Source organism: Pelodiscus sinensis, chromosome 19, assembly GCF_049634645.1.
Source record: "Pelodiscus sinensis isolate JC-2024 chromosome 19, ASM4963464v1, whole genome shotgun sequence".
In the NCBI taxonomy this organism is placed as follows: Eukaryota; Metazoa; Chordata; order Testudines; family Trionychidae; genus Pelodiscus; species Pelodiscus sinensis.
Genome location: NC_134729.1, coordinates 10,496,688 through 10,513,542, shown reverse-complemented (window position 1 = coordinate 10,513,542; position 16,855 = coordinate 10,496,688). Strand labels below are relative to the sequence as shown.

General features: G+C 60.8%; 2 protein-coding genes across 10 annotated transcripts in view; both read right to left on the bottom strand.

Annotated features, from left to right (window-relative positions):
* Positions 1 to 5,522: 5,522 nt before the first annotated feature.
* C19H19orf67 (chromosome 19 C19orf67 homolog) lies at positions 5,523 to 13,138 on the bottom strand. Of its 7 annotated transcripts, none has more exons than XM_075902239.1 (7): positions 11,186 to 13,138; positions 9,264 to 9,569; positions 8,380 to 8,524; positions 7,788 to 7,888; positions 7,246 to 7,440; positions 6,738 to 6,860; positions 5,523 to 6,341 (listed from the first exon to the last, which is right to left on the bottom strand). In XM_075902239.1, exons 2-7 carry the CDS (start codon positions 9,545 to 9,547, stop codon positions 6,155 to 6,157), a joined length of 1,035 nt encoding a protein of 344 aa, XP_075758354.1. In that variant the 5' UTR covers positions 9,548 to 9,569; positions 11,186 to 13,138; the 3' UTR covers positions 5,523 to 6,154. The 7 variants fall into 7 exon arrangements, with proteins under 7 accessions (XP_075758354.1, XP_075758355.1, XP_075758352.1 ...); XM_075902240.1 differs by lacking the exon at positions 11,186 to 13,138 and adding an exon at positions 10,692 to 10,809; XM_075902237.1 differs by lacking the exon at positions 11,186 to 13,138 and adding an exon at positions 10,350 to 10,623.
* A 136-nt stretch (positions 13,139 to 13,274) lies between these two features.
* The window catches only part of PKN1 (protein kinase N1), a 52,235-nt gene continuing 48,654 nt past the window's right edge, over positions 13,275 to 16,855 (bottom strand). For all 3 annotated transcript variants that reach the window (XM_075902233.1, XM_075902232.1, XM_075902231.1), the window contains exons 21-22: positions 16,719 to 16,799; positions 13,275 to 15,513 (exon numbers count right to left, since the gene is read on the bottom strand). In XM_075902233.1, the coding sequence (XP_075758348.1) occupies positions 15,310 to 15,513; positions 16,719 to 16,799 (285 nt within the window). In that variant the 3' untranslated portion in view covers positions 13,275 to 15,309. The remainder of the gene's footprint in view (positions 15,514 to 16,718; positions 16,800 to 16,855) is intronic.

The window sequence follows — 16,855 nt, the reverse complement described above, 5'->3', positions numbered from 1 at the left end:
GCCAGCCATGGGGCAAGACGGGGGCTGCATTTCAGGGGGAGCTCTGGCAGGGTGAGCCCACCTGAGTCACCCAGGGTCAGGGGCTCCTGCTGGGTGACTAGGAGGAGAGCTGGGCAGAGATGAGTTACGGGCAGCCAGCGGGTCCCAGCCTGGCCACAGCTGTGCAGGGAGCAGTCGGGTGAACGTGTGGGTCACACCCCTCCGGGCGGGGCCCAGGGTGCAGCTGGGTGGCTGTGAATGTGGGATTGCTTGGGTAGATGCGTGGGTGAGGGCGCATTCGTGTGTGGCTATGGGACATGCAGGGTCTCCCAATGCTCTGGAAGAGAAGGTTAAAATTCAGAGCGATCTGGGCAAACTGGGGAAACGGTCAGAGGTAAATAGGATGAAGTTCAATAAGGACAAATGCAAAGTCAACAGAGACACTTGCAAAACCAGCGAACAGCATTCTGGGGTCATTAGCAGGCGTGTCCCTGGAACCTCTCTGCTTGTCAGTGCTGCAGCCAGGGCGCCTGGAGGCTTGCGGCCTCGGTTACAAATATAAAACCATTGTTTGCGCCTCTGCCCCTTTTCCTTGCGCGTTGAGCACTCACCAGACGTCAGGCTCTTACTGGAGTCGCGGGTCCAGTTCTGGCACCACGTTTCAGAAAAGATGTGGACAAATTGGAGACAGTCCAGAGGAGAGCAACAAAAATAATTCAAAGTCTAGAAAACATGGCTGGTGAGGAGAGAAGGGAAACAAATGGGTTTGTTTAGTCTGGAGAAGAAAAGTCTGAGAGAGGATGGGGCAGTTTTCAAGTCCATAGAAGGTTGTTAGAACATAAGAATGGCCATACGGGGTCAGACCAAATGTCCATCTAATGCAGTGTCCTGTCTCCCAACAGTGACCAATACCAGGTGCCCCAGAGACAATCCTCAAACAAAGAGATTAGGGACTTTAAACAGAGTTTAAAGAGAAGCTAGATACATTCATGGAGGTTAGGTCCATAAAAGGCTATTAGCCAGGGGATAGAAATGGTGTCCTTGGCCTCTGTTCATCAGAGGCTGGAGATGGATGACAGGAGACAAATCGCTTCAGTCCACCTGCTCCGGGACACTTGGTGCTGGCCACTGTCAGCAGACAGGCTGCTGGCCTGGATGGACCTTTGGTCTGACCCAGTACAGCCATTCTTATGGACATCATCCCTGCCCATCCTGGCTAATAGCCATTGATGGACCTGTCCTTCATGAACTTATCCAATTCTTTTTTTAACCCTGTGATAGTCTTAGCCTTCACAGCATCCTACAGCAAAGAGTTCCACAGGTTGTGTTGTGTGACAAAATGTTTCCTTTTGTTTGTTTTAAACTTGCTACATATTAATTTCATTGGGCGACCTCTAGCTTTTATGTAATGGGAAGGAGTAAATAATACTTCCTTCCTCACTTTCTCCACACCAGTTATGAATGTATAGACCTCTGGCATATCTCCCTTGTCTCCTCTTTTCTAAGCTGAAAAGTCCCAGTTTTATTACTCTGTCCTAAATATGGCAGCTGTTCCTTCCCCCAATCATTTTTGTTGCCCATTTCTGTACTTTTCCCAATCTGATATGGGACAACCTGCTCTGCTCACTGGACTCAACATGTGGATGTGTCATGGATTTATACAGAGGTGGAGGGAGAAAGTGTTCTCTTGAACCTCTGAAGACAGGATAAGAAGCAATGAGCTTACATCGCAGCAAGGGCAGGTTGGGTTGGCCTGCCTGTCAGTGTTAGTTAAGCCCTGGAATAAATTGCCTTGGGAGGTTGTAGAATCTCTGTCGTTGAGATCGTGAGGAGCAGGTTGGACGGACACCTGTCAGGGAAGGGCTAGATCAGGGCTATTCAATTCTGAAAGCCTCGGGGGCCACAATGATACCCACAGCACGTAGAATACTAGAGCTGGAAGGGACCTCGAGAGTCATCGAGTCCAGTCCCCTACCCCTGTGGCAGGACCCAGTACCACCTAGACCATCCCTGCTAGGTATTTATCTAACCTCCTCTTAAATATCTCCAGAGATGGAGATTCCACAACCTCCCTGGGCAATTTATTCCAGTGTTTGACTACTCTGACAGTCAGGAACTTTTTCCTCATGTCCAACCTAAACCTCCCTTGCTGCAGTTTAAGCCCATTGCTTCTTGTTCTATCCTCAGAGGCCAAGATGAAGAAGTTTTCTCCCTCCTCCTTATGACACCCTTTTAGATACCTGAAAACCCCCTCAATCTTCTCTTTTCCAAACTAAACAAACCCAATTCTTTCAGCCTTCCTTCATAGGTCATGTTCTCTAGACCTTTATTCATTCTTACGGCTCTTCTCTGGACCGTCTCCAATTTCTCCACATCCTTCTTGAAATGTGGTGCCCAGAACTGGACACAATACTCCAACTGAGGCCTATAACTAGCACAAAGTAGAGCGGAAGAATGACTTCTTGTGCCTTGCTCACAACACACCTGTTAATGCATCCCAGAATCATGTTTGCTTTTTTTGCAACAGCATCACACTGCTGACTCATTCACCTTGTGGTCCACTGTAACCCCTAGATCCCTTTCTACTGTACTCCTTCCTAGACAGTCGCTTCCCATTCTGTAGGTGTGAAACTGATTGTTCCTTCCTAAGCGGAGCACTTTGCATGTGTCTTTATTAAACATCATCCTGTTTACCTCAGACCATTTCTCCAATTTGTCCAGATCATTTTGAATGATGATCCTGTCCTCCAGATTAGTCGCAACCCCTCCCAGCTTGGTATCATCTGCAAACTTAATAAGCGTACTTTCTACGCCAAGATCTAAATCGTTGATGAAGATATTGAACAGAGCCTGTCCCAAAACAGACCCCTGCGGAACCCCACTTGTTATACCTTTCCAGCAGGATTGTGAACCATTAATAACTACTCTCTGAGTACGGTTATCCAGCCAGTTATGCATCCACCTTATAATAGCCCCATGCCGAGGGCTACAACTTACGTGTGGTTGCATATACATGCAAAGCTATGCAAATAGCTTCTTTCACACTGACAGGCACGAATACAAAGATTAAGACAAGACTACACAACACACAGGCCCCATTTAGGTGAGTTCTGCTGATATTAATAAAATGCAATATTTACCCCATTTCCACCCATATAACAGCACCTTTAATGAGCGATCACAGTCCAGGAATTTAACCACTATAACAGTCTTCTGCTGATGTGCATTTTATCAATTCGGGTTTTTGTTTTGACTCCCCCCCATGGGACTGCGTGTTGAGCCCCACGTAAACCCAAGCCGCGCCGCAGGCTACAAACAAATGGGCCACGGGCCACATGCAGCCCATGGGTCATGTGTTGAGTAGCCCTGGGCTAGATAATACATAGTCCTGCCTGGAGTGCAGGGAACTGGGCTAAACGTCTCTCCAGGCCCCTGCCTGTCCTACAAATCGATGATTCCACCCGTGCCTGCTGCTGGATGGGACATGGCAGCCCTGGCTCTCCTGGCACCATGAGAATCCAGGCAACGCGGCCGCCCTTCCACGCGTCTTTGCATTGGCAAGGGCAGCCCCCTAATTCTGGGATGTTGTGACTCTCACTCACCAGGGGAGCAGTTTCCTTTCCTTAGAGCAAGGGCCTGGGTGTTGGGACTCCTGGGTTCTGTTCCAGACTTGGAGAGGGGAGTGGGGACTAGTGGTTAGAGCGGGAGGGGGGGTTGGGATCCAGGCGTCCCAGGTCGTCTTGCAGCAGAGTCAGGGTGATCCTGCCCTGCAGCAGGGACTCCGCCCGTGCTGGGCGGAGGGATCCGCTCCTGGAGGCGTCTGTTTGCTGGGCCAGTCACATGAGACGTGCTCCGGGCCGGGCTCCCTGGAGGGCCCTGCCTCCCAGCAGGCAGTGGAGGCGTTTCCTGAGTGGAACGAGGATGCACCCAGACAGCTGTGGGCAGTGCTACCTTTGCCCCAGCCCAGCCCAGCTGCCCCCCTGCCCCCGGGTGCTGGAGGTGCCCCCTCAACCACTGCAGAAGGGCTTATTAACTGCGTGCGGGAAGAATTAAATCTCAGACACAGCCTGGGCTCCTTAATCCCCCCGCCTTGTGCTCCTGGGCTCGCCTCCTCCTACACCCCTCCTGGGGGCTGCCTGGAGCTTGGTACCAGGGTGGGAAATCCAGGCACCGAGGACAGAACATCCTGCGACCTGCCTCCTCCATCCCGGCCCCCAGCCTCCTGCCCCCGCCCCCAATTGCCAGCGACTCACCAGCTGTTCAGTGCTCCGGCATCTCCTCACCAAGTCACTTCGGGCCCAGCCAGCGCAGGGAGGCCACGTGGATTCTTTGCCGCCCCAGCTCAGCGCCACAAACCCCAGGCAGGGGTGCAGCACAAGGAGATTTGAGAGCCAATTGGTACCTCACTGGGACCACCTGGCATTCACCCAGGCAGGGCCAGCCCTAGTGGGGTACAGGACAGCCCCCTCCCTCAGCCCCGCCCCACCTTCCCCCAATCCACCCCCCCCACCAAGCCTTCACTGTGCCTCTTCCTGCCCCACCCCACCCCGGCCCCCATTCCATCCCTTCCCTCAAGCCCTCACCCTGCCTCTTCCCATCTCTGGCTCTTGGCCATGTTGCCCGGGGAAAGGGCAGGACTTCCCGCTTCCCTGGCCCCCAGCGCTGCTGCTGGTGTCAGGCCCCACTAGTCCCCAGAGGGGCGTCACTGCAGGAAAAGGCAGGACAGGGGCAGAGCTAGAGCAGGGAGAGGTGGGTTGGGCCAGCTCTCCCCCAGGCTAGAAGGAAGGGGACAGTCACATGGTCTGTGCCCCCTCCCCGCCCCCCATGTCCTTCCTCACCATCAGCGGTCACCCCTTCACCCAGTACTGAACCCGCTGCCACACATAGGCGGCAGGTCCCCCCACCACCGCAGAGGCAGCCGTTCATCGCCCGTGCTCAGACAGCCTGGGGAACGAGGTGCCAGGGGCTGCCCCACGGGCCGGAACCCACGGGCGTCCAGCAATGGCGGGTGGCCAGGATGGTCGGGGTGCACCTGAGCCCCCAGCTGGGGAGGATCACCCCACAATCAGTGTCGTGAACCCCCCTTAAGCGCTGCTATCGGCCACTGCCCACGCCAGGACACTGGGCCAGCTGGACCACTGGGCACCCCCGCCGGGCAGCGCTCACCCTCCGCCAGGCTTGGTAAGAAGTAAAATTGCTGTACTGAGAAAACCCCAAGGAAGCAGTTTGACTTCATGGCCCTCCCCCCGCCCCGGCAACAGACAATCCGGCACAATCCGTGTCACCAACTCTGCGTTTGTTGGCTGGCAAATAAAAGCCTGAAACGTGTCACATGCCTCCAGCGGGGGCTGCCCTGCTGCCGGACGGGGGGCTGAAGGCTGGATGTGAGGAGCAGGCTCTTGGGGTGACTCTGGAGCAGCTGCCCTGGATTCACTCCGGAGTAACCGGGTTAAGGATCAAGCTAGGCCCTGGGGGCTTAGGCCTGGTCTGCCCTGGCACGGGCTAGGCTGGGCCCCAGCTATGGGCCAATCAACCCAGCAGCCTTCCTGGGGGCAAGAACCAAACTTTTATTGTAAAAATACACGGTTATAAATAAGAAGGGGACCGGGGGAGGGGGACCCTGCACAGGGCTCTGCAGCGATTGGGGGAGGGGAAAGGAGCCCCCCTGTTCCCGTTCGCTGGGGGAGGGGTGCTCTGTGGAGATGGGGAGGGCGAGCTCAGTGACCAGCAAGTTTGAGGAACCCGAGGGGGCAGGAGAAGACCCCCGGGCAGATTAAACCCACCACAGGCCCATGGAGCTGCCGACATAGTGGAGGAGCCTGGGGGACCCCACTTCCACGTTCCCAGCCGGGGTCCACGCTGGATCCAGCCTCTTCTCTTTTCCCTCCCCCCTACTAGGGCCGAGCTGCCCCCAGTGCATCAGCACTCAAGGCAGCAGGGTGAGCTCTGCCATGGGGGGGGGGGGGGGGAAGGGGGAGAGATCAGGGCCAAGCCATCTCCCCTCACCCAGGCTAAGGAACCTCCTGGGCTGCAGGCAGAGGAGGGGTTTAAAACAATCAGGGGCCAGTTAAAATACCTGTTTGGGTGGCAGGACAGCCCTGACTCCAGGGTGAGGGGCCCATTGGGAGGCAGGTAGCCAGCACCTGCACCCCAGGAAGCCATGCGGGGGCTGTTACTACCCCTGCCCCTCTGGGTTGTCCCAGTTTAAGGGCTCCTTGCTGGGATCAGGGCAGGGGAGGGGTGCGCAGGCCGGGGCGCTCAGGATCTGCACCAGCAAGTCAGTGGCCAAGGTATGAGAGGGCTCCTCGAAGCCGATGGTCAGCAGCGGCTGGAAGTCACCGGTGGGCTGTGGGCACAGCACCCTGCAGGGAAAACAAGGGCGTGTTACAGCCTCCACCCAGCCCTCATCCGTGCCCAGAGCCAGCCAGGCCTTGCCAGGGCCCCACCCACCACTGGGGGCGCCAAGCCCAGTCAGGGCACCCAGCTTGTCCTTGCTCTGATCCACCCAGCCACTGCTCTGCCTGCCACACCCCACCCTGACCCCAGCCCTGGCAGGGGGGGGCACTGCTCTCTCAGGGCTCACGCTGGGGGGCCTGCCGCAGGATGGGCCTGGGCACTGCGTCCGCAGGGAGGGTTTCAGGTGGAAACAGGGTCACGGGGTCAGCTGGGCCGGACTCTGTCACTGGGACTCACGCCAGCCCCGCCCCCCACTGCTGCAGCCGGGAGCCCTGCCTGCCCCACAACCCCTTGGCACCCACCACTGCAGGACGTCGGAGGAGCGCTCTGCGTCGGGGTCCAGGGGCACCCAGCGCCCGATGGACCACAGCTTCTGCATCTTGAGGGTGTTTTCCCTGCCCGTGTCTCGGAAGCACAGGAAGTAGCTGCAATGAAATGGGGGGGGGGGGCAAGGCTCAGGGGAGATCTGAGGGGGACAAAGGCTCTGGGAGACGATCTGGGGCAGGGGAGGAGCCTGCAGGGAGGGGGGCTAAATTGGAGTTGGGAGGAGGAGGTGCCCGGTAGAGGGAAGGGGGCCAGTCCAGGGGGGAGTTCGACAGGTACCGAAAAGGGAACCCTTCCCCCATCTGTATCTGAGCTCCCTGCTCCCTTCCACCACAGACACCCCTAGGTCCCTGCCAACCAGGCCAGGAAGGACGTGAGTGGGGCTACCCCCAACCTGGGGCTCGGCTGAGTAGCTGCAGTTCAACATCAAATCTCCCTTGGTCCCAGGTCCGGCCGCCCTCCCCCCCCCAGTGCCCAGCAGCTCACTACTCAGTGCGGTGCGCCCGGCGCCGTCCCCCAGCGCTCGCCCCCTCCTCCAGGACGTCCAGGTTCCAGCGCATCTTCTTGTAGAGGTTGCGGGGCAGGCGGGCGGCCGTGTAGGGCGCGGAGATGCAGAAGCGGAAGACGGAGAGCTGGCGCCACTCGCTCAGCCAGAAACGGCCGCAGAAGAAACACGAGACGCTGGGGGAGAGGAGAAAACCCAAACAGATGGGGTAAAAGCCCCATCGCCACCAGGGGGAGCCATGGATGGGCCGGCCTCCTCTGCTACCCTGCAGCCTAGCGCCCCCTAGTGCTGCACAGGGGCATTGGGTCTGACTGCAAAGGCAGAGCGCCCCCTATTGAGCACCCACTCCACTCCCTGCAGCACAGCACCCCCTAGCACCACACAGGAGTATGGGGATCAGGAAAGAGCGCCCGACATGTCCCCTGCCCTGCTCCCTGCAGCACAGCGCCCCCCTAGTGCTGTCCAGGAGCCTGTGCTGACTGCAGAGGGAGGCTCTCCCTGCCAAGCCCCCACCCTCCCGTACTTGAAGGGGTCGGTGTCCTCCAGGGAGACGAAGCTGAAGGAGGCGTACATCAGCACCAGCTGCTCCAGCCGCAACGCCAGCTGTTCCGAGATCTCCAGCAGCTGCAGGGGAGAGAGACCAGGAGCCCCCGGGGCTGGGCACGGCACTACGCTGAAGGCAGGACCTGGGGGGGCCCCACAGTGATGCAGATGATAGCCCAGCTGAGCCCTGCCCATCCCTCCCCAGGCATGCCCTTAGGCCCAACCCACCCCACCCCACCCCACGGTCCCTAGCCCAGCATATCATCCTCAGCTTTCCATTCTGCTCCTGTAGCCTGTCACATGCAAGGTAGTGTCAGTTGTCCTGGATCCCAGCTCAGAGCTATCTTGGCTGACACCTGACCCCCCTGCTCTAACTACTAGACTCCCTTCCCCTCCCAGAGCTAGAATAGATCCCAGGAATCCTGGCCATCTCCCAACCCCCTCTACTCCATCCCACACCTTTAACAGGGGAGTAGAGAGGGTAGGGGGCCTTTTGCCCCTCATGTGGGACAGATGCACCCCACTGCCCCCAGCTCCCATGCAGGAGTCTGTGACTCCCCCTGCCCGCTCACCCTCTTGCGCACGGACGCCTGCAGGGCACCCAGGCCAGAGTTGTAGCTGCGGGCAGTGGACTCCAGGTATTCGAAGTAGGGCTGGCACATCTGCAGGAAGGTGGGCACGGCCTTAGCAAACTGCTCCTTCTGCATTCTGTCTCTGCTGGAAAGGCGGCAGCCACCCAGTCACGAGAGGTGGCACATTGCCCCGGCTGCAAGAGGAGCGCACCCAGCTAGCAGCCTGGGGCCCCAGCAGGGCCAGGCTGGGCACCGGAGTCAGCAGGGAGGAGAATACCCCCTCCCGAGCCACAACCTGCTCCCTGCAGGGACCCGCGTCTCCAGGGGTACCACACCTACCCGATAGCCCCGACACCACCCTCCCTCTGCACTGGGGCTCAGGGCGCCTGCAATCCCCCTACCAGGAGTTGGGGAACCGACAGCTCCTGGCTGGTCCACACTGGCCTCTTCCAGAGGGCAAAAGTAGCAGCTGGAACCTCCACACCCAGCTGGGTCAGATCAGAAGCGAGCACTTGCCCCCTTGTCCCTGGAGGGCAGACACCAGGTGGGGCTCCATGGGGGATAAAGCCCAGATGAGCCCCTGGCCCCAGGCTGGCATCCCAGCATGGCACTGCCCAGCGCGGGGGTGTCCACTTTACCGGGGGTGTTATTCCTGCCCAGCAATGTCAGGCTCAGACCCAGCCTGGGTTCTTGCTCCCCTGCATTCCCAGTGACAGTGGCTCCATCCCGCTCAAGCACAGAGGTGCTCGGGAGCTGGTTGGAGTGAATGGGCCCGCTGCCCTCCACCATGCTGCCAGGCGCCCCCCACATCCCCTCGCCATGCCAGCCTCTTCTCTTCCTCCTGCCTCCCACCACTGCCCCCTGTGCCAGGCTTCCCCTCCCACCTGTAGAGCAGGTACGTCTGGAAATCCTCTGCCTTCTTGAGCAGGTACTTGAGCTTCTCCGTGACGGGCGTGAGCAGCTCCTCGAGCGTGAGGTTCTCGTGGGTCGGGGACTCGGCCTGCGGCGCTGGGCAGCTCAGCCAGCGGGCTTCGGGCACGGGCGAAGAGAACAGGCCACGCTCCGGGCTGCAGGGACCCAGGCTCACGGCACTGCCAGGACTGAAGCACTGGGCCTTGGCAGAGCCCTCTGGGCAGAAAGTGGCACCATGTCCCTGCTGGCCTGCCATCCTGGGCCCCGTCTCGGTGGCTCTGCAAGGAGAGGGAGTGCTGTGTCTGGGCCATGGGGTCTCTCACACAGGGGAGCAGCCATTGCCTGACGGAGGTGTTACCAGGGATCAGCTGGAAGAGTGGGTCACTGCCCCCCAGCCTGCCATTGCCAGCCCCCTGTGCATCTCCCAGGGGTAGGGGACAGCATCCGGCTCTGGAGGGTGGAGATGAGGGGAGGAGGCGGCAGCGGCCACACGGGGAAAACTAATCTGAATTAGCTAACAGGGCAAATTCAAACCGGATTAGTCCCCCATCCCAACACTCCCACTCCAAATAGAGGTGCCCTCAGTCCGGATTCCCCCGAGGCTGCAGAGAATCCCCGAGGAAGAGGGATCCGGCCCTGCCTTGGGTGGGGAACGGGGGACAGGCCCTCGCCTGCCCCCACTTTGGCAGTCTCTGGATCACCCCAATCCCCCCCGCGCCAGTTCACCACTCGCAAGGGGCCTGGCTCAGCACAAGCCCCCGGCTGGAGGGGCCGTGGGAGGATGCCCTGAGGGCCCATCTAGCCCACTGCCTGCAGGGGGCAGTGTGGGGCAGCCCCAGTGACAAGGGACAGGGGCAGGGAGAGGGGGCATCTCCCGCCAAGGCCCCCAGGCTTGTGGCTGCTTGTGACAGTGTTACCCTCCGTGCCTCAGTTTCCCCATTGGTATAATGAGGAGATGGGTGGGCGGGGCTACCGGCGTGGGGGAAGGGCACGGGGGCGGGGCTACGACCCCACGGGGAGGGGGCGGAGCGATGACGGTTTGTTCCCCTCCCTTTCACCTCCTCCCCCGACTGCCCCTCGCGCGCCGGCCCCTTCCAACCGCCGCCTTCTCGGGAGGGGCGGGGCCCGGGCGCCCCGAGCAAGAGGGCGGAGCCTTGGCGCTCAGAGGGCGGGGCCGAGAGGAGCCAATCAAGCGGGGTGCGGTCTGCAGCAGCGGAACTCACTGCTAGGGGGCCAGGCCCCCCCTCCCCACGCGGCCCCCCCCACGCACCGAGGGGCCTGGATTGCACCCCCTGTGCATGGAAGCGAACGGCTGCTGGGGGGGGGCACAACCCCAGTGCCCCCCCCCGCGGGTCCGGGACCCCCCCAGGGACCAGACGCGGGGGGCGCAGGAGCCGAACCGGTTGTTGCTCTGGGTCCGACTCTGCAGCGCGGCTCAAAATCAGCCGCGGCCCCTCCGCCTGGTAGAAACTTCAGCGCGTTTCAGCCCCGAGTCCCCCCGCCCCAGCGCCTGCCCCTTCAATCCCCAGCTGCGGGAGCCCCGCGATTTGCACCCGCAGGAAAGACTTTCCCCGCAGGCGCAGCGTGTTTCACGGGGCGGGCGCCAGCAGGGTCCGTGCCGGCCTCCTGCTGCAGCCCATAACACCCCCCCCCCCCGCCTGGCTGAGGCCGGAGAGCGAAGCAGAACCGGGCCGACCCAGCGCTGAGAGGGGCCTCCTGGCAGGCCTGGGGCTCCTGTAAACCCAGCCCAGCAGTAGCAGATTTGTGCCCCTTTCTTCAGCCTCAGGGCAGGACACATCAAAACACCTTGCCCCTGCCCCAGGATCCATTGGCCCTACCTGCCCCCTGCGGGTCTGCTGGGACTCACTGGGCAGCTGGTCTGGTGGCCTCTTACCTTAGCTTTGTGATGCCCAACTCTCAAACCCAGCACCTGGGGGGGGGGGCTAATTAGCTACAGGTGGGGGTGGGTGGACTAAACCCACCTTCCTTAAAAGGCCACCCCAGCCTCAGCCTCTCTTGCTCTCTTGCTCCATCGGTTTGATCCTGCTGACACCAGGGAGAGTTTTGCTGTTGATTTTTCTGGGGAATTGGAGCCCTGCGTGGACTCAGCTGCTCCACGGTTTGGAACAGCTCTGGAAGGGCAGCCGGTAGCAGCATTTGTGCCCAATGTTTCCCCATTTTCAACTGCTTAAAACTTGGCTAAAGTGGAAGAGTTTAGGCTAAAATGACACGTCTGGGGAGAAGCATCATTTAGCCCTGGTGGGAAACAATCTTCCAAGCATTTGGGTGACATAGGGCGACACCGGGACTTCTGTGCAGGGGGCAGAGAGGTTCTAGGGCCAGGGAGTTGCCTTTTGCTGGGCCCGTGAAAAATGGCTCAAAGCTGGACTAGTTATATTATATGCTTTGGAAAATCCTCTGCCATTGGCTAGGCAGCTTCACTCCTTAGTTCCTGGTTCTCCGAGGTTTAACTCTAGGTGCATCCAGCATTTGGGGAGGGTGGGCCGATGCAGGGAGCAGCCCTTAAGGCAGAAATGAGCCCAGCCACACAGGACTAACTACAGAAGCCTTCGTAAGTTACCCTGCCAGGCAGATGGTGCTGGTAGCCCAGCCTTGAGAATCATGAAAAAAACTGAAAGGGCTCTTGATAGCCCTGGTGGCTGGCTGGAAACAGCGGGTGCTGCCCGTTATCCTCCCTTTGGCGCCTTGTACTTCCCCACCTGTCTGTGTGCATGGCTCCTCGCCTGTCTCCGCTCCTTGGGCAGGGCCTGTCCTCCTAGCCTGACTGTACAGTGCCTAGCACAACATGCTCCTGGGCCAGGCACTACCGTAATACCCTAATAAAGAATGAACAGCACCGCGCACAATGGGGTCCTGGTTAGGGCCCCCTAACTGGGGTGCCTAGGCATTACCGTAATACACCTAGCAAATAATTAAATAATCAAACGGGATCCCAACAGGCTCTGAACCAGAGAGCAGAATAAAAGAAGTCCCTGGGGTTAGCCCTAGCCAGGGGAGAATTGCTCTTCTGGGATCAGATGTTTAAGTGCAGTGGAGTTGCACCGATGTCCCAGGTGCTGGGTGTAGGGTCCTGGCTGGGATCGGCCAGGGCCAAGAGGCCACGCAGGAGGCTGCCGACGCATTTGCTGGCGCGTGTCAGCAGGGAACTGGTCAGGTGGCTCAGGACAGGCAGGGCTCCTCTAAGTCTGCATGAGCCCGCCACCCCCATTGAAGCGCCAGGAAGCAGGGTGGGGGCTCAGCAGGGGGCGCTCTCCCCTGGCAGTGCTGCCCCAATGTTTCAGTGCAACATTAGGGGGAGCTGTGCAGCCAGATCCGAGGCTCAGAACAGACTCTAGCCCTGGCCAGGCTGAATAAAGATCCCAGGCTCCTTCCCAGACAGTTCTCCCTGGCAGAATCCCCTCCCCCGCCCCGGTCCCCATGTAGGAGCAGCAGGACTTGGGCATCTCCCCCACTTCCTGTCCCAAACTGCCATGCCCAGGGCCCTGGAGTGCTGAAGAAACCCCTGTCCCACTTCTGCACACCCGTTCCACAGGAGGCACTAGAGTTACCCGCCCTTGCCATAGGATTCTCTTGTCCACTTAACTCAGGGGCCAGGGACCTGTTTGGCTCCTAGGCCGGCTGTGGCCGGTGGAGTGCCACCCCGCAGTCCCAGTCCCTCCAGCCTGTCCCCTCTGGCAGCATCTCAGCACTACCATGAGAAGCATCAGTCTCACAAAGTGGGGAAACCGAGGCAGGCGGAGGCTTGTTCTTCAAGGTCAGGGACAATGGAGGGAACTGAACCCAGGAATCCTGGCTCCTTGTGGCTCCCCCCTGCTCTAACCACTAGTTGCCACTCTCCTCGCAGAGCTGGGCATGGAACCCGAGTCCTGTGTGCCCCAGGGTAGGTGCTGCTCTGGCAGGATTTCCAGGGCGCCGCGCTGGCTCTTCTAGTCTCCCGCAATGAAACACCTTTGACAGCTGGGCCGCGACATTTGCATCTATAATTTACAACTCACATCTCATACCACAAAGGCGGCTGATTGGGTTCCTCTTGCCCCACAGAACACAGCTCGGGGGTCTCCCTGCGCCCCCTACTCCCGGAGAGCTGGGACAGAGGTAGTTAAAAGGTAGGGGGCTCTGGCAGGGGAACTGTAACCTTGAGCCTTTGTCTGGAGCCAGAGTACCCCACCCCCAAGGCTGACAAGCAGGGGAGGGGAATGTTACAGAGAGGGGGAAACTGAGGCACATAGAAAAGTGACTTAGGTGTGCACAGCCAGTCAGTGGCAAAGCCAGGGACAGAACCCCAGGGCTCTGACTCCTGGCCCTTCCTGCTCTAACCACTGGCGACCATTCCCCGGGGAGGGCCAGGGGAGAACCCAGGAGTGCTTCTTCCCGTCCCCATCCCTAGACACCTCCCTCCCCATTCACAAGGGCTCGACTCCTGCTAACAAGGGTGAGAACAGCCTGTTGTGGCAGCGCTTCTCAGCAGCCCTGGCGCCGCGGTGAGGGGCAGCAGGCAGATGCTTGAGGCCCCCATGGGGAGATGCTGCAGGACAGGCAGCATCAGCTGGCAGCACCGAGCGAGTGGGAAGAGACAGTGGATGCCTGGGGGTGAGAGCATCCAGGGCTCCATCCTCTTCCCCTTAGCCCAGCAGCTCCCACCTCTGACCCATCCCGCCAGGGAGCCCCCCGCTCCCTTTGATCAGGGGTGATGTGGCTCCAGCCTCTGAAACCCTCATGTCTGGGGGAGAGCTAGGACCGTACATGCTGAGTGCAGTCAGAGAGACAAGGCAGAGGGCCAGGGCTTAGTAGGGGGCAGGGCCCCGGTACAGCATTAGGGGAGCTGTGCTCCTGGGAGCAAGCAGGGAGCCCAGCAGGGGGCACTCTCCCTTCACAGTGCAGAGCCGACTGCCCCAGCGTGGCCGTAGGGGGCGCTGTGGGACAGGGAGTGGGGCACGCTCACCCTTTCAAGGCAACGTATGGGGCACCTGGTGTAGGAGCAGCATGAGAGCAGGGCCGTGGGACCCAGACCATCTCCCGCAGGCCTTTGGCCACCGTGTGCTTAGAAACATGGCCCAGCCCATGGCCAGGCTGGAGTCCCCCTGCAGCCTGCCCAGAGTCCCTATACAACCATCCCTTCCCAACCCCAGCCAGGCCTAACATGGTTACGTCCTGTTGCTGGTGGCCATTGAGCAACTGATGGAGCCCACCCCAGAGCCAGAGACATTCCAGGGCCAGGCAAGGGGTCCCTGTATAAACAGCCTCCAGGCCCTGCCTCAGCGGCAGCTGCCCACCCCCTCCTGCGTCACCAGGCTCCAGTTCCTGCAAATGGCCTGTCCATAAGGCAGAGTCCTCAGGCAAAGGGCTGGGCTGCCCCTCGCCAGGCCCCGGGTGGCTGCAGTGAGGGGCCAGGAGTGGCCCGCTGCCCGTGTTTGTGTGTGGGGAGAGTCCTGCAGCGCGGAACCTGGCCATGGAGCACCCCCAGGACCCAGCATTGAGTGCCGGCCTCTTCCTTCATGGGGGCCCCTACTTGCCCCCAGAGGATCCTGCAGCTCCCCCTGCCCCTCGAGCTGACTATAGCCCGGTGAGAGGCCAGCTGGGGTGGGGAACATGGACCCCGCCCTTGTCTACACCCCTGCCTCTGGGAGCAGGGCCGGCGGGAGCAGAACCCTGTGCAGGACCAGCGCTGAGCTCACCCCCTCTGCTTGCTGGCAGAACTACAGCGGTCCAAGAGAAAGCCACAGGCAGATGGGGCAATGGGGGGCCGCAGTCCCTGGCAGGATTCCAAGTGTCCCATTTCTCTGCCTTGCTTCTGCTGCCCTGGGACCAAACTGGCCCCCTCAGCCAGTCCCTGGCATGGACGGGGGCCGGCTCCCCCCGGATGAGCCCGTCACAGAGGTCGCAGCCGGCTCCCGCCTGCAGAGTCTTTCAGAGCCCCGGGAGGTGCCGGTGGGAAGCCCTCCATCCATTCCCACGGCCCAGCTCTCCCGGGGGGGGGCGTGGAGAGCGCCCCCAGGGCTAGCAGGTGTCCGCGAGGTAGTCGAAGTGGCGGAAGGCCTCTTGCTCGATGGCGGTGAGGGATCGCGGCTCGCGGGGCGGTGTCAGCGCGGGCGCCTCAGCCGTGAACTCCTCATCAAAGTTGCTGATGTCCTCGCGCCCCTTGATGACGGGGACGAACGGGGGAGGGAGCCGCCGGTCCATCAGGGCCACCCAGTCAATGTTCTGCAGGGGGAGGGCAGCCGTGAGCGAAGGGAAGTGGCTACAGCCAGTCGGGGAGGTATCCCTGCCCTTGGGAAGCCCCAACCAGGCTACGCCGGGCTCGGGCAGCAGAAGGCAGCTGCAGGGTGGGAGGCTTAGCAGGGGTGTGCTCCCTTGGTAGGCAGGGCTGACCGCAACGCCCACCTACCGCACTTGGCAGGCAGGGCTGGCTGCAATGCCCCCATGTAGCACCAGGGGGCGCTGTTGGCCAACATGGTCTACTTAGCCCAGGGCTACTTGGCGCAGTTCGGGTTTACGCGGGGCTCGACGCGAGGCCCGCGGGTGGGATCCTTTGAACACGGCCTCCACTGGGAACACGCTGCACAGGCCGGGTGAGCACTGAACGACGCCAGCGGACGGGCTGGCTGGAACAGGGTAGCGGCGTTTCCAGCTCCCATGGAGGAGATACCGGGAGCGCCAGGGCATTGTGTGGAAGAAGCTATTTGCATATATTTGCATATATATTTGCATGTATATGCAACCACACCTGAGCTGCAGTATCATCGTGGTCCCCAGGGCTTCTAAAGTGGAGTAGCCCTGACTTAGACCAAGGGGGCTGCACTTCTCCCTGGAAAAGGGGGGGGTAATTGCCCCCTGCGGGCTGAGGGGCAAGGGTGTGTCAGCAGGAGCCAGGCTGTAACGGAGGCCGGGGAGGGGGGTGTTCTGGAGGGAGATGGGGGGCTAGGTTCCCTCTAAACTGCACAGCTGCCTACTAAGCCTCACGCAGACTCCCAAGCCCCAGAGCTGCGGCAGCCGGGGGACCAATGCCCCTTCCCTGGCCCCCGCCCAGCCTAGCCCAGACCTGCCCCGACTGGGAGACAGGTGTCCCTCCCCGGCTGTGCACCAGCCGCTCCCCTGGCCCCGAGCTGCTGCAGGGAGAGAGGGCTGAGGGGTCTTCACCTCCCAGTACAGCCTGCACCCTGAAGCCCTCATCCCCAGCCCCGCCCCAGAGCCCTCACCCCACACTCTGACCCCCCTCAGCCCTGAGCCCCCTCCTGAACCCCAACCCCCGGAACGACTTTTGGTCTGGGAGGAGTCACCTCCAGCTGGGGCAACAACCAGAGTCATTCCGCGCTGGAGCCAAGCAGGGGGAGGGCCCTGGTGGGGGGTGGCCACAGGGCAGGGTGCCGGGGGAAGAAGGGGGGGCTAACGGGGGAGGAGACACTGACCCTGAAGAACGGCTGCTTCTTGACGTCCTCAGCGTCCCGCTCGCCGGAGCCCAGGCGCCGCTCCGGGTTCCTGCGCAGGAGCTGGCCAGAGACATGGTCACTCTCCAGCACTCTGCCCCGCCCACTCTGCACCCCCT

Excerpts from the sequence above, each read along its gene's own strand:
- C19H19orf67 (XM_075902234.1), bottom strand. The coding sequence starts at position 10,231 with ATGGGGAAACTGAGGCACGGAGG. Across the intron at positions 9,570-10,208 it reads GGGAAACTGAGGCACGGAGG|AGCCACCGAGACGGGGCCCA; the intron begins GTAACACTGTCA and ends CTCTCCTTGCAG. Across the intron at positions 6,342-6,737 it reads TCCTCCGACGTCCTGCAGTG|GGTGCTGTGCCCACAGCCCA; the intron begins GTGGGTGCCAAG and ends TTTTCCCTGCAG.